The 15,000-nt window shown below is 45.7% G+C and overlaps 2 protein-coding genes across 3 annotated transcripts in view; one reads left to right on the plus strand and one right to left on the minus strand.

Annotated features, from left to right (window-relative positions):
* Positions 1 to 724: 724 nt before the first annotated feature.
* LOC122986543 lies at positions 725 to 12,648 on the plus strand. The gene is made up of 17 exons (XM_044357877.1): positions 725 to 824; positions 1,091 to 1,194; positions 1,276 to 1,355; positions 1,852 to 1,933; positions 2,016 to 2,196; positions 2,717 to 2,850; positions 3,070 to 3,222; positions 4,400 to 4,482; positions 8,354 to 8,652; positions 9,579 to 9,822; positions 10,457 to 10,605; positions 10,903 to 11,006; positions 11,095 to 11,174; positions 11,617 to 11,695; positions 11,776 to 11,956; positions 12,139 to 12,272; positions 12,430 to 12,648. The coding sequence occupies exons 1-17, from the start codon at positions 737 to 739 to the stop codon at positions 12,589 to 12,591; spliced, it is 2,337 nt and encodes a 778-aa protein (XP_044213812.1). The 5' UTR covers positions 725 to 736; the 3' UTR covers positions 12,592 to 12,648.
* A 1,645-nt stretch (positions 12,649 to 14,293) lies between these two features.
* LOC122988806 (agouti related neuropeptide) overlaps positions 14,294 to 15,000 on the minus strand; it is a 3,435-nt gene continuing 2,728 nt past the window's right edge. For both annotated transcript variants that reach the window (XM_044361437.1, XM_044361428.1), the window contains 2 exons: positions 14,574 to 14,671; positions 14,294 to 14,498 (listed from right to left, as the gene is read on the minus strand). In XM_044361437.1, coding sequence (XP_044217372.1) covers positions 14,307 to 14,498; positions 14,574 to 14,671 — 290 coding nt within the window. In that variant the 3' untranslated portion in view covers positions 14,294 to 14,306. The remainder of the gene's footprint in view (positions 14,499 to 14,573; positions 14,672 to 15,000) is intronic.

Genomic DNA, 15,000 nt, shown 5'->3' on the forward strand with positions numbered 1-15,000 from the left:
AGTGTGTGTTAGTGTGTGTGTGTGTGTGTGTGTGTGTGTGTGTGCTAGTGATTAGAACATACATACAGTATCATTGAACAGTCAGTCCAACCATCCACCTGACCTCTGACCTCTGACCTCTGATAAAGTGTCTGATCAGTTAAATCATCAAATACTTTTTAATTCAACATATGAAAACTTGAAGTTTATATTCAGCAGTGCAGCAGCTGAAGCCTGTGAACATACATGTGAACATACATGTGAACATACGTGTGAACATACGTGTGAACATACATGTGCTGTATGTGGTGTGTTTACATGTTGACACACATTAACCAGGACGGCAGACATGAACATGTGTGTTTAAATCTATTCATCTACATCAGGATGGAGCTGATGTTATAAAGTAGTTTATATTTATATGACTTTATTTACTTCCTGTGTATATTTGATGTATTTAAAGTTACTCAGTAACTCATTAATGTGCAATAACAGAATATTTCTCTGTAGAATAAATCCTGTTATTTTAAACAGGTTGTCATATTCATTCATCATCAAACGGTTTTAAAGTTATGAAAGCTTCTGCACATTCAGCCTGACCTGACTGGTCATCAACATGTTGAGTTTTCAGCCAATCAGAGAGCTGTAGGCGTGGGAACGCCGCCGCCGCCTCGGGTCAGATAACCAGCTGGCAGCTGAGCTGGACAAACCGGCGGCCGCTCTGATTGGCTGAGGCTCGGCAGGCTTCAAGCATAAAATGACAGCTCGTTCCTTCGGCATCATCATCGTCGTCATGGCCTTCCTCTGGATCGTCTCCTGCCTCGCCTTCGTCAGCGCCGCCTACGGTGAGACACTCAGACTGTTTCCTGGTTCATGATTCGTTCTGTAAAGACGAAGCCGAAGGTTTTAGTTCAGACATGATGGAGTTTATATTGCAGATCAATATCTGTTCATGTTCTGATCAAACATTTCACATCATCGTCAGCCATGTTTGAACTTTTAGTTCAGTTTGTATTGATCATCGATCAGCAGGAACAGACATGTTTCACCTGATCAATGATGTAAAACAGTGGATCGGTCCTTTAAAGTCTGCTTCCTGTCATCCTCTCAGGCTGCGGCACCCCCGCCATCAGCCCCGTGGTGTCCGGCTACGCCCGCATCGTCAACGGCGAGGAGGCGGTGCCTCACTCCTGGCCCTGGCAGGTGTCCCTGCAGGTGAGTCAGCTGACCGCCAACACTCTTCTTCTTCTTCTTCTTCTGCTTCTGTTTGAGTGACGTCTGGTTTGTTTCTCTCAGCAATCCAACGGCTTCCACTTCTGTGGAGGATCTCTGATCAACGAGAACTGGGTGGTGACCGCCGCTCACTGCAACGTCAGGTCAGTACGACGCGACGCGACATGACACAACACGACGGCGGAGATGAATCAGTTAGTCCGTCTCTGAATACTTTCCTCCTTCCCTCCTCCGTCGGAGGCTGTCGGCTCCGAGCTCAGAGACGGTTCACTCACTGATCCGACTGCTGCATTTTACATAAAGTAGCTTCATTTATTTATATTTATTTATTATTATTATGCTGGTTTAAATACTTACTGTATATAAAGTTTATTTGGGTGGATTTTAGAGCCTTTTGGTTCCTACTGAAGACTTTAAAACACATCACAGACATTTATGTTTGTTTTTAAAAAAAGAGCTTCAGTATAGTTTTTAGTGCTGGCGGTGAAATCTGCCTGAGAAGACGAACTCAGGGGAGTAAATCTTGTGTTTAATGCAGACGGAGGTTTTGTTTGGTGACGTTGTGTAAAAACACGTTGAGTTTTTACGTTGTTTACAGTCGTGGACGATGTGTAAACGTGTTTCTGTGTTTCCTGTCAGGACCTACCACCGCGTCGTCGCCGGAGAACACGATAAGGGCTACGGCTCCAACGAGGACGTCCAGGTGCTGAAGCCCGCCAAGGTGAGAACCGTCTGTCAGCCAATCAGCTTTCAGAACATACCTTCGTCCTCCGCTAACCCCTCCCCCTTCCCCCCCCCCTCAGGTGTTCACTCACCCCAGGTGGAACCCCCGCACCATCAACAATGACATCACCCTCATTAAGCTGGCCACGCCCGCCCGCCTGGGCACCAACGTGTCCCCCGTCTGCCTGGCCGAGTCCGCCGACGTGTTCGCCCCCGGCATGACCTGCGTCACCTCCGGCTGGGGTCTGACCCGCTACAACGGTGAGGCATCGTCACGGTACCGTGATGATGTAACGGTACCGTGACACACCTGTACACATCATCACGATACCGTTACATCATCACGGTACCGTTAGATCGTCACAGTACCGTTCCATCATCGCGGTACCGTTCCATCATCACGGAACCGTTACATCATCACAGTACCGTTAGATCGTCACGGTACCGTTACATCATCACGGAACCGTTACATCATCACGGAACCGTTACATCATCACGGTACCGTTAGATCGTCACGGTACCGTTACATCATCACAGTACCGTTACATCATCACGGTACCGTTCCATCATCGCGGTACCGTTATATGGTCATGTTAGCTTTAGCTGAGGCTAGCCTGAACTAGCAGCAGTGCAGCCACTCTGGTTCAGTTTTGTTTATTAAATATTGTAGAAATATGCAGAAAAAGGCCTTTAGGGTATAAAATAATGTATTAAAATCAAATCTGAAGAAGAAGGAAGTGCAGTGCGTGTTTGAGTGTTTTGTGCCGCATGTGTCCCACAGCTCCCAGTACTCCCAACAAGCTGCAGCAGGCCGCTCTGCCTCTGCTGTCCAACGAGGAGTGTAAGAGACACTGGGGCAGCAACATCTCCGACGTCATGATCTGTGCCGGAGGAGCCGGAGCCACATCCTGCATGGTGAGGCCCCGCCCACACACCTGTTTATTGTTTGTTGTTTATTTGGATCGCCATTAGTTGTTACCAAGGCAACAGCTACTCTTCTTGTAGTTCCTATAGTTTGTTTTTTCTTCTGTTGGTCACCACTTCTGGTTTTTATTTCAGGACTTCCTGTCTTCAGACCTCGTTCCTTCATCTCCTGACGCTGTTGTTGTTGTTGTTGTTGTTTGTTGTTTCCAGGGCGACTCTGGCGGCCCTCTGGTCTGTGAGAAGGACAATGCCTGGACTCTGGTGGGAATCGTCTCCTGGGGAAGCAGCCGTTGCTCCACCTCCACCCCCGCCGTCTACGCCCGTGTCACTGAGCTCCGCAGCTGGGTCGACCAGATCCTCGCCGCCAACTAATTGGTCCGAGCAAATCTCCTGACCCCCCCTACCGAACTCCCTCTGACCCCCGACCCTGACCCCCCCCAGGCCCGGCGTTCCCCCAGCAGAGACCGGACACTAGATGACAATAAAACCGTCTGAACATCACCGACTGTGTTTGTTGTTGCTGTTTGAGTTTGTGTCGCACAGAGCTGAGAACACACAGCAGGGGGCGCTAGATCACTACATGTAATGGAAGTGGGGAACATATCTCCTCAAAACCATGAACAACAATATCCAAAAGGCCAGACAGCGCCACCTGGTGGGCAAAGTAAAAAGCTGCATGAGATTGGGTGACTAAACAAACTGCAGAAGACAATTTAATATATTTAATATCCGTTCTGCTGCAGCTCTGCTCCTAAACATGCAAACAGAGTTTACACGGGGAAATATGTTGGTCACATGACACCGGGCGGCCTGCAAAAATACAAACTGTGCCAAATTTAAAAAGTTAAAATCCACAACACATAAAGGGTCATAACAACACAAAACTTCTGGGTAACATAACTGTGAACAATATGCATTAAAGATTAGAACATAAACTATTCAATCTCCAAAGAGAACAATCAAACAGAGCAGCAGCAACGCAAAACAGCACTCTGCAAATAAACTGCACTCAAACCTGCAGTAGAACTATTCTGTCAACACGTCACACCATAAAGAAGCTGTGTGGCTAACATGTTAGCAAACATCTAGCAAAACTATTATCATATGAACAGAGTCAATAATTACTGGAGGTGTTCCTCAGGGTTCTGTCTTTGGTCCTTTGTTTTGTCTATTCACGTGATAATATTGATGATAATATTGATGTTTGTCAGTGTTTTAAAAAAACTAACAACCCAAATGTAACATAAACACCTCTTTGGTTAGCATTAGCCCCAGCCTGGCTAATCTGCACTGCAGCAGAACAAGTAAAAACACATGATCACATTATAGTTTGTGTTTGTGAAGCATTGATCATCAGTAGTGTCAATAATTACTGAAGGTTTGATCTTTGGTCCTTTATAATTTCAGTTTACATCCAGCAGACATGACGTCTGAATATTCAGCTGCTGGATGTTTTATTTTCACTCTAAAGCTTCTTTCAGACTTTATTTACTGAAATAAATGAGTTCAGTCCTCAGATGTTTGTTACACTTCAACACAGCTGAAGGAGCCGGATCAGCAGCACAAAGGCTGCATTCACACCACATCCAGCCACGTGCAGCTTCCTGCAGGGTGGCGTGGGGGGTGTGGGGGGTGTGGGCTTGTTTATTTGTGTTTTAGAACATAGCCGGTGTGAAACAGGTGTGTGGCTTTTTTAAAATGAAGCCAACAACAAAGTAAACAAGTAAACAAGTAAACAAGGCTCTTCTTGCCGTGGGCGTCTTCGGTCTGATCATTGGCTCACGTGATTGGCCACTGCAGCGTGACGTTGGATTGAGTTTCAGCAAAAGTTGATTGTGGTTCAGACTCGAGCGCTTTCCCAACGGTCCCTGGGGCGGCCATGTTGAATCTACTTTGCATTTTTTCTCAGAATGAAGCCGCTGACAGGTGAACATCCTGTTCAATACATTTATCAGCTGTGACCTTTGACCTGCACTCTCATTAACTATTCAACATCATCACAGCTGATGATGTCATCAGCCTGATGTTTGTGTGTCCTCGGTGACAGAGAGTTTAGTTATTATATATTTATTATTTCTATTTACTGTTGTAGTTTCAGGATGAAGTCACAGCTGTGTTTGACCTCTTCATCATTATTACTGTCATCACTGAGGCCGACTCCATTCGGACGATCCATCGATCCCTTACACTCAGCACTTAGTCCTCTTCCCCCCTTTATATTCAAAGTATTTGTGTGGTGTCGTTCCCTCCTTTTCCTTTATTATTTTGGTATATTTCATCATGAAATAAAGGGACAGGCTGACACATGCACTGTACTGCACTGAAAAGCCCACTGAGATAGTCTGTGTGCATACTAACTTCCACAGCAGGTGCATCAAGCTGTACAGACTGATAATTACACCTTGAGATGGACGGGCAGTCCACGCCTTTACTTGAAGAGTTTACCAACTTTTATGTAAACAGTGTCACGGCTCTTGTCAATCAGATGTAATTGTCTTGTTTGTTTGCAGCAGATTTTCTGAGTTGACGCATAAATCTCTCTGTACGTCTCAGTTTTTAATTTTCATGTCAGGGCGACCAGAGACCTCCGCCGGCTGAGCTAGCTAACTTCTTCTCTGCTAACTTGAATAGAGATAAAAATAATTTCTTCTAGACTTTCCAAACGTTATTGGATGGATCAAATTCTGACAGTGAAACGAGTCATTTTGATGCTCAGAACAATTTATCCACCATTTTACAGCCGCTACATTAGCGACAGAGTCGGCTACGGCGGACGTTAGCATGTCAGCGATGTAATTACTGTCACCGCCAGAAGAGGGAGACAAATATCCCACACGGCAGCTTTAAAAACACCAGAAACAAGCAGGAGTTAAAACATCATCATCATCAACTGTCAGGTACATATACAGGATATGAAATATATAGACACTGTATATGTAGTCTCAGTTTTATATATATAAACAGGAACAGGAACATCTGCACTGAGTATGGGCTGGAGGTCTCAAGGTCACAATGGAAGACACCTTCTAAGGTGGTTGAGAATGACCGAGCCAAGATCCTGACTGATCCAGATCCAGACTGATCCAGATCCAGACTGATCCAGATCCAGGCTGATCCAGATCCAGACTGACAAGCTGGTGATGGTGAACCAACCGGACATCCATCGTGTTGATCGACAAACAACAGAAGAAGACAGCGGTGATAGACGTAGATCCCCAGCGACAGCAACATCAAGAAGAAGGAACACGAGAAGATCGATAAACACCAAGAGGAGGAGCTAGAAAAGATGTGAGGAGTGAAGGCAACAGTGGTGCCAGTGGTAATGGGAGCACTGGGGGCTGTGACCCACAAACTGGGAGAGTGGCTCAGGACTAATTAACTGTTCAGGACTAATTAACTGTTCAGGACTACTGCAGGACTACTAGTACTACAACCTGTACTACTAATACTGCAACCTGTACTACTAATACTGCAACCTGTACTACTAGTACTGCAACCTGTACTACTAATACTGCAACCTGTACTACTAGTACTGCAACCTGTACTACTAATACTGCAACCTGTACTACTAATACTGCAACCTGTACTACTAATACTGCAACCTGTACTACTAGTACTGCAACCTGTACTACTAATACTGCAACCTGTACTACTAGTACTGCAACCTGTACTACTAGTACTGCAACCTGTACTACTAGTACTGCAACCTGTACTACTGATACTGCAACCTGTACTACTAATACTGCAACCTGTACTACTAATACTGCAACCTGTACTACTAATACTGCAACCTGTACTACTGATACTGCAACCTGTACTACTAGTACTGCAACCTGTACTACTAATACTGCAACCTGTACTACTAATACTGCAACCTGTACTACTGATACTGCAACCTGTACTACTGATACTGCAGCATGTAATTAAACTGTTCAGGTGTGTTTTAACTCATTTATAAATGTTGATTAACGGCTTTACTGGTTTTCATGAACAGAAAATCATTTTAATCTGCGTCATGTGTCTCTAATCTTCTAGTTAACATACTTTCATAGGACGTTGATTTAGTTTACAGTAATAATAATAATATTTAATAATAATAATAATAATAATAATAATATTTAATAATAATAATAATAATATTTAATAATAATAATAATAATAATAATATTTATTATTAATAATAATAATAATAGCCAGTCGTCAGCATTAATGTTATTTAGTCGACAGCATGTATTCAGTAACATGTTACTGGGATCAGATTAACAGTAAATATTTAATAACATTATAAATCTACAGTAACGCTGTGAAATAAAATAATATTAATGAAGTAAAACAACAGAACTCTGAAACATGTTATTGATTATTGATCAGAGGAGACTCCTCTGACTCTAATCATTGGTTTTTTCAGTAAAAACTGGATGTTCGACTGTTGTTATCACACTTCATGTGTTCCCATGATGCAACACCGCCCCCCACTGCCCCCACCGCCACCACCGCCCCCCCACTGCCCCCACCGCCTCCACTGCCCCCCCACTGCCCCCACTGCCCCCACCGCCCCCCCACTGCCCCCACCGCCCCCACTGCCCCCACCGCCTCCACTGCCCCCCCACTGCCCCCACTGCCCCCACTGCCCCCCACCGCCACCACCGCCCCCCCACTGCCCCCACCGCCTCCACTGCCCCCCCACTGCCCCCACTGCCCCCACTGCCCCCCACCGCCACCACCGCCCCCCCACTGCCCCCACCGCCCCCACTGCCCCCCACCGCCACCACCGCCCCCCCCCACCGCCCCCCCACCGCCTCCACCACCGCTGCTGCTGCTGCTGGGAAACACACACATGTTTCATCCAACCGACCTTCAACACACTAACACACACACACACTAACACACACACTAACACTAACACACACACACATACACACACACACACTAACACACACACACACTAACACACACACACATACTCACACACTAACACACACACACATACACACACACATACACACACACTAACACACACACACTAACACACACACACACATACACACACACACTAACACTAACACACACACACTAACACATACACACACACACTTACACTAACACACACACACATACACACACACTAACACACATACACACACACTAACACACACACACACTTACACTAACACACACACACATACACACACACACTAACACTAACACACACACACTAACACACACACACACATACACACACACACTAACACTAACACACACACACTAACACATACACACACACTAACACACATACACACACACTAACACACACACACACTAACACTAACACACACACACACACACACACACACACACACTAACACACACACACACACACACACACACACACAATGACTAACCAACAGCAGCTTCTGTGAACCAGATTTACAGAAACTCACCATGAGTGACTGATAATAATATATATTAATAAATTAATCTGTAACGTCTTTAGCCGCCGCTCTGCTAGCCGCCGCTCGGTTAGCCGCCGCACGGTTAGCCGCCGCTCGGTTAGCCGCCGCATGGTTAGCCGCCGCATGGTTAGCCGCCGCTCGGCTAGCCGCGGCACCGAACAGCGTCAGAGAAACACTGAGAACAAGATGGCGGAGACTCCTGTGACATCAGAGATTCCTCCTAATGAGAACATGCTGGCTAACGGTATCAAGTCTCTGAAACTGTTAAAGGCAAGAACGATGATGAAGAAACTGGTGAACCAGAACCAGCGACCACAGGAAGAACTGACGACACTTTCACGTCAGAATCTCTGCCCTCAGAGAGGAAACTGACTTCTGAAAACTCTGTCGAGTGAAGCGTCGGATATAAAAGCTGATACGAGATCCATCGCGCAGACGCTGCGTCTGCAAGCGACTGAAGACCGAGACACATCGGTCCACTTCCTGCGGGACGAAGCCGAGTCAGCTGCAGCAAGAAGAAAGAAACAGACAGTCTGGAAGAACCTGAGAAACATGAATCCTGCTGTCAGCAGCTCTCAGCATTCAGTTGATCAGTCTGATCGAAGCTCACAGTGTAACAGGATCAGTCAGCTGCTGCTGGTGTAGTTATCAATGAACACATAAATAAAGCTGTAAATATGGACGTTGTACTTCTGGGCTTTTTGTTTGCTTTTCATTGAACGAGGAAGATTTGATTTACTTTTCATATCCGTTAAATTCCAGCACAGTTTAGGATATTTTGCGTTTGAGAAGGAAGCAGCCGGGTTGTCACAGTGGTTTGTTCTCTATATTCCAGTATAATAAACAGCACCAGTTGGACGTTGGCCTGTATTATTTCTAACACAACTTGTTTTTGTTGTATAAAGTTATGTAACTACACTGGAAGTTTAACTTTATGACTTTATGTTCTGTGTGAAGTGAGGGGAAGGCGAGTCAGTGTTCACTGTGAGTCTGTTTGGCTTATTTTATGTTTGTCTGATGTGTGTTTTATATCAGTCACTGAAGTTAACACAGGAACCAATCAGAATGTAATAATGACAAAGCAGGCAGGAAATTAGTTAACAACGTCTTACAACTGATTCAAACATATATGATAGAAACATGTTGCCAAAATGTTTTTAAAGGAAAAAGATTCTTACATATCTGAAAAAAGGACAGTTTATTATTATTATCCTATAAAAGGACAGACTGCACAGGTCAACGTTATTATTGCACATATGTCAGTAGGAAAACAGGCGTCAGAGGTGCAAGAGAGGGCGTCTGCCCCCCCGAGCGCCCTCACACCTGCTCGGTATGAAGTTCAGAAGAAAACATCATCAGTGGATGAGAATCACAACAACATCACTGACTCAGCCGCGCCGCGCTGCGTGAACGAGTCTCAGGCTGTACGACAGCTTCGGGTCACATGGTCTCAACCTGGAGACGTGATCCATGGTGCAGGCCGTGTTCCAGGAGAAGCAGTGCATTCTGGGTAAGAAACTAAACTCATTCAGGACTAAATAGATTTAAATGAATTTCAGTGGGCCTGAATATACTGTTAAACAATGATAAAAACAAATAATGTTGTAACTTAATGTTCAATATAAACATGATAATATCAGCTGTCAGAGAAGGATGCAGGCTCAGGACGGGGAAGAGGATGAAGAGGATGAAGAGGAGGAGGAGGAGGAGGAGGAGGAGGAAGACAGATATATGTCTGACTATAATAATATAGTAGATTTTATATTTCAGCTTCCTGTTTCCCAGAAACCCAGAATCTGTGCAGTAGAAGAAGACAGACGGACTCTTTCTCTTTATTTCATTAATTACTTTAATTTTTAAAAAATATTTATTAACTTTTTTATGATTTGTCTCTTTTTCTCCTTCATGTCTTTCTTGTTTTGTTTCTGAGCAGCGCGGGTCAGTTTCTGTTTTCTGACGTCAGATAAAATCAAATATCTGATGTTAACGAGTTAATTAATCTGAATTAATGAAGCGAACTGTTGGATGTTTTTACAGATTCATACTCAGCGATCTGTTGCAGCTTCATGTTGTTTCAACATGTTTGTGCTTCGTCAGGTGGAAAATTCTCCACCTGTCCGAACTCTCACCGTCTGATAACGCGTCTCAGCGCGCCGCCACGTCCCTCCTGTCCCGTCCAATCCCGTCGCTCCCTGCGGGTATAAAAGCTCGTCTCTCAGACGGAGCTTTCATGTTCGAGCCATGGCCTTCCTCTGGATCCTCTCCTGCCTCGCCTTCGCCGGCGCCGCCTACGGTGAGACCGTTTTTAATTTACAAACTATTTATTGATTGATTTAATATTTGGTAACCACGGTTACAAGAAACCAAAAATAAAAAGAAACAAAAACAATCGTGAATAAAAATATAAAGAAAAATACATTTAAACCTGGACGCAGTCTGAGATCAATACGTTTATTGGCTGATCAGTTTAAGAGTATTGATCTAATTAACGATCGTTTCTTACTGAGGTGTTTCATGTGTTTCCAAAGATCAGGAACAAACTTCCTGACTCATGTTGTTGTTAATGATGTCGTTATGATGATGTCACCAGGTTGCGGCACTCCCGCCATCCCCCCCGTCATCACGGGTTACTCCCGTATCGTGAACGGCGAGGAGGCGGTGCCTCACTCCTGGCCCTGGCAGGTGTCCCTGCAGGTACACACACACACACACACACACACACACACACACACACACACACACTCACAGGCAGGTTGTGTTCATGAACATCTGGTTTTTTCAGGATTACACCGGCTTCCACTTCTGCGGAGGCTCCCTCATCAGCGAGAACTGGGTTGTGACCGCCGCTCACTGCAATGTCAAGTAAGCACCGGCGACCTTTAACCTTTAACCTTTAACCTTTAACCCTCACCTGTCACCTGTCACCTCACCATCACTGTAACTGAGGTTTTGAGTTCTGACTTATTTTGATTTAATTGTTGATGATTCGACAGAAATTATTTGATAACTGGATTCAAATGTATTTTAAACTGTCGTCGTAGCAACAAGTCCTCAAGCTGAGCTCGAACTCGATCAAACATTTTTATGGAAATTGTTGAATAATTATGGTTTTAGATGAGAACATGCAGCTTATTGATACATTGAGATGATGTTTACTTTAAATGCAGTTAAACCTGCCGTATGATCAGCTGACGTTAGGCTCCGCCTCCCGTCGCTCAGGTGTTTTTCAGGTGTTTTTTGTTGTTGTTGTTTGTTGTTGTTGTTGTTTGTTGTTGCCTGGTTTCACTCACATATTTTTCTGCAGGACATACCACCGCGTGGTCCTCGGAGAACACGACCGTTCCTCCAACGCCGAGGATGTCCAGGTGATGAAGGTCGGCAAGGTGAGCGACAAGCAGCAGGACTTCATCATGTCTCGTGAGCTCCTGCGTGTTCACCGGCTAACAGTTTCATTTCCTGTCAGGTGTTCAAGCACCCCCGCTACAACGGCTTCACCATCAACAACGACATCCTGCTCATCAAGCTGGCCAGCCCCGCCCAGTTGAACGTGCGTGTTTCCCCCGTGTGCCTGGCCGAGACCGCAGACAACTTCCCCGGAGGCATGAAGTGCGTGACCACCGGCTGGGGCCTGACGCGCTACAACGGTGACTATATTATTATTATTATCATTATTATTATTATTAGTGCTTTACACCTGCTGAGAGCTCACCTGTGCAGCTTCTCAGACCTCTACGGGGAGCGCTGACACAGGAAACATGGCGTGCTTTGACCACCGGGGGCAGCATGCAGCAGGTAGACATCAGTGTGACGTGTTGTTGTGTTGCAGCTCCTGACACCCCCCCCCTGCTGCAGCAGGCCTCCCTCCCTCTGCTGACCAATGACCAGTGCAAGCGTTACTGGGGAAACAAGATCAGCAACCTGATGATCTGCGCCGGAGCCGCCGGAGCCTCCAGCTGCATGGTGGGTGCCGCATGCTAACCGCCGACAGACATGTTGACAACATATTAGCAACACGTTAAATGATCTAAATAGGCTGGACGTGCTAACATGTAGCGATCACCGATGTTTGTCATTTGTTTGTTTGTGTGTTTATTTATTTGTGTGTGTTTGTTTTCAGGGCGACTCTGGTGGTCCTCTGGTCTGTGAGAAGGCCGGCGCCTGGACTCTGGTCGGTATCGTGTCCTGGGGAAGCGGCACCTGCACTCCCACAATGCCTGGCGTGTACGCCCGCGTCACCGAGCTGCGTGCCTGGGTGGACCAGACCATCGCCGCCAACTGAGCGAGACACCAGTTTCATTTTCAACATAAAGATCAATAAAACACGCAGAATCTGAAACACACGACTCGTTCTCATTTATTCACATCAATCCGAAAAAACTGTTTTTACATGATGCTGCTGGGAGTCCGAAAGGTTAGCGTAGCATACAGACTGGAAGCAGGGAAAAACACCTAGCTTAGCTTAGCATACAGACTGGAAGCAGGGGAAAACAGCTAGCTTAGCATACAGACTGGAAGCAGGGAAAAACACCTAGCTTAGCATACAGACTGGAAGCAGGGAAAACAGCTAGCTTAGCTTAGCATACAGACTGGAAGTAGAGGGAAACAGCTAGCTTAGCTTAGCATACAGACTGGAAGCAGGGGAAAACAGCTAGCTTAGCTTAGCATACAGACTGGAAGTAGAGGGAAACAGCTAGCTTAGCTTAGCATACAGACTGGAAGCAGGGGAAAACAGCTAGCATAGCTTAGCATACAGACTGGAAGTAGAGGGAAACAGCTAGCTTAGCTTAGCATACAGACTGGAAGCAGGGGAAAACAGCTAGCTTAGCTTAGCAGCTAGCTTAGCTTAGCATAAAGACTGGAAGCAAGGGGAAACAGCTAGCTTAGCTTAGCATACAGACTGGAAGCAGGGGGAAACAGCTAGCTTAGCTTAGCATACAGACTGGAAGCAGGGGAAAACAGCTAGCTTAGCTTAGCAGCTAGCTTAGCTTAGCATACAGACTGGAAGCAGGGGAATCTCAGGTGTATCCTATAGGAAGTTTTTTGCCGGATGGTAACGCCCCTTTGATCCAACGTGTTTACTGATTGGTCAGCTGATCTGATGACAGCAGATCAGCATCTGATCATATTTATTCATAAAATAAAAATAACTGAATCATGAATCAATCACAAAACTCTTTAACTTTATTATTTTCTTCAGGAGCCAAAAAGCTTCTTTTCTTCTTCTGTTTCAGCTCCTTCAGGAAAACATCACTCATCCTGAACGATGGAGAGGGGGGGGGAGGGGAGGAGAGGGGAGGAGAGGGGAGGGGGGAGGGGAGGGGGGAGGAGAGGGGGAGAAAGGAGAGGGGGGAGGGGAGGGGAGGAGAGGGGAGAGGGGGAGAGGGGAGGGGAGGAGAGGGGAGGGGGGAGGGGAGGGGAGGGGGGGAGAGGGGAGGGGAGGGGGGAGGGGGAGAGAGGGGGGAGGAGGGGGGAGGGGAGGAAAACGTCACTCATCCTGAAAACCACGTCCGACTGTTTTTATCGCTCCGTCACATCAGTTCTGTTCGTTCAGTAATTAACATTTAAATTGTCTGTTTGTGTGACAGACGCTGCTGTGGATCAATAATCACATGATACAAATTGGAGCAGTTATTAGATTCCTTCCATCATTATGTAGAAATGATTAACTGTGTAAAGTGTTAGTTAATTCTACATTAATTAAAAGTTTAAACTTCAGAGTTTAAACTGTTTCTTCTTCATGTTTGACGTTTAAGGTGATTTAAGGTGATGTGTGTCGTCTCCTCTAAACGACGCTGGAGCAGGTTTGTGATGTAAAACACAGCTGACAGGACTTCCTGTTCAGCATTTCAACATGTCGTCCTCATTTTGATGAAGAGTTTGAATCACTGACACAAAACACGTTAAAGTGACGTTTGAAAATATATTAATTTATTCATTTATTCCACAAACAGCACATTTACTCCGTCAGGCGAGTCCGCGGGCGGCGTCGCTCTGTCAGGTGCGTCGCGGCGGGCAGGCATGGCCCACGCGGCGGCAGTAGCAGATGGCGTTGAAGAAGCGGCAGTAGCAGGTGTCGCAGGGGTCGCAGCAGGGCAGCGGGTAACCCAAACACGACTGCTGGTGAGGGATGCAGCGGCGAGGCGAGCGCATGGCCCGACCCTGCAGCTGCAAGGCTGCCGAGGAGTCCTGAGGAACAGGAAACATTCACCGTGAGCCTCAAGCCTTCGTGGTGAGACTCATCTCTCTTTAGGCCACACCCACCTCGTCATAGGAGCCCGCGTCCAACAGGAAGTGATCCTCCATGGAGTCGACGGGTAAGAGGGCGGGGTCACGCACAGGGTCGGGGGCGTGGCTTCTCTCTGCAGGACAGAAAACAAACATCTGTTCATCAGATGATTGTAAGTGTGGATGTAATTTATTTATATATTTATTAATATTTAATCAATATCATTTCATTATATTATTAATTGATTTATTGTGAAGCCTCAGATACACAGTTTGACATAAATGAATGTAAACTTATTTCTATTATCAATAATTGATCAGGTGTATTTATGATTCATGACTGACAGCTGTATTAATATCAGTCGTTATGCGGACGATACACAGCTGTACATTGATTCAGTCAACTTACATTTAACGTTTAAATAACGTCACAAAAACAGATTAAAGTGTTTTATTACACGAT

The sequence above is a fragment of the Thunnus albacares genome, chromosome 1 (assembly GCF_914725855.1).
Source record: "Thunnus albacares chromosome 1, fThuAlb1.1, whole genome shotgun sequence".
In the NCBI taxonomy this organism is placed as follows: Eukaryota; Metazoa; Chordata; class Actinopteri; order Scombriformes; family Scombridae; genus Thunnus; species Thunnus albacares.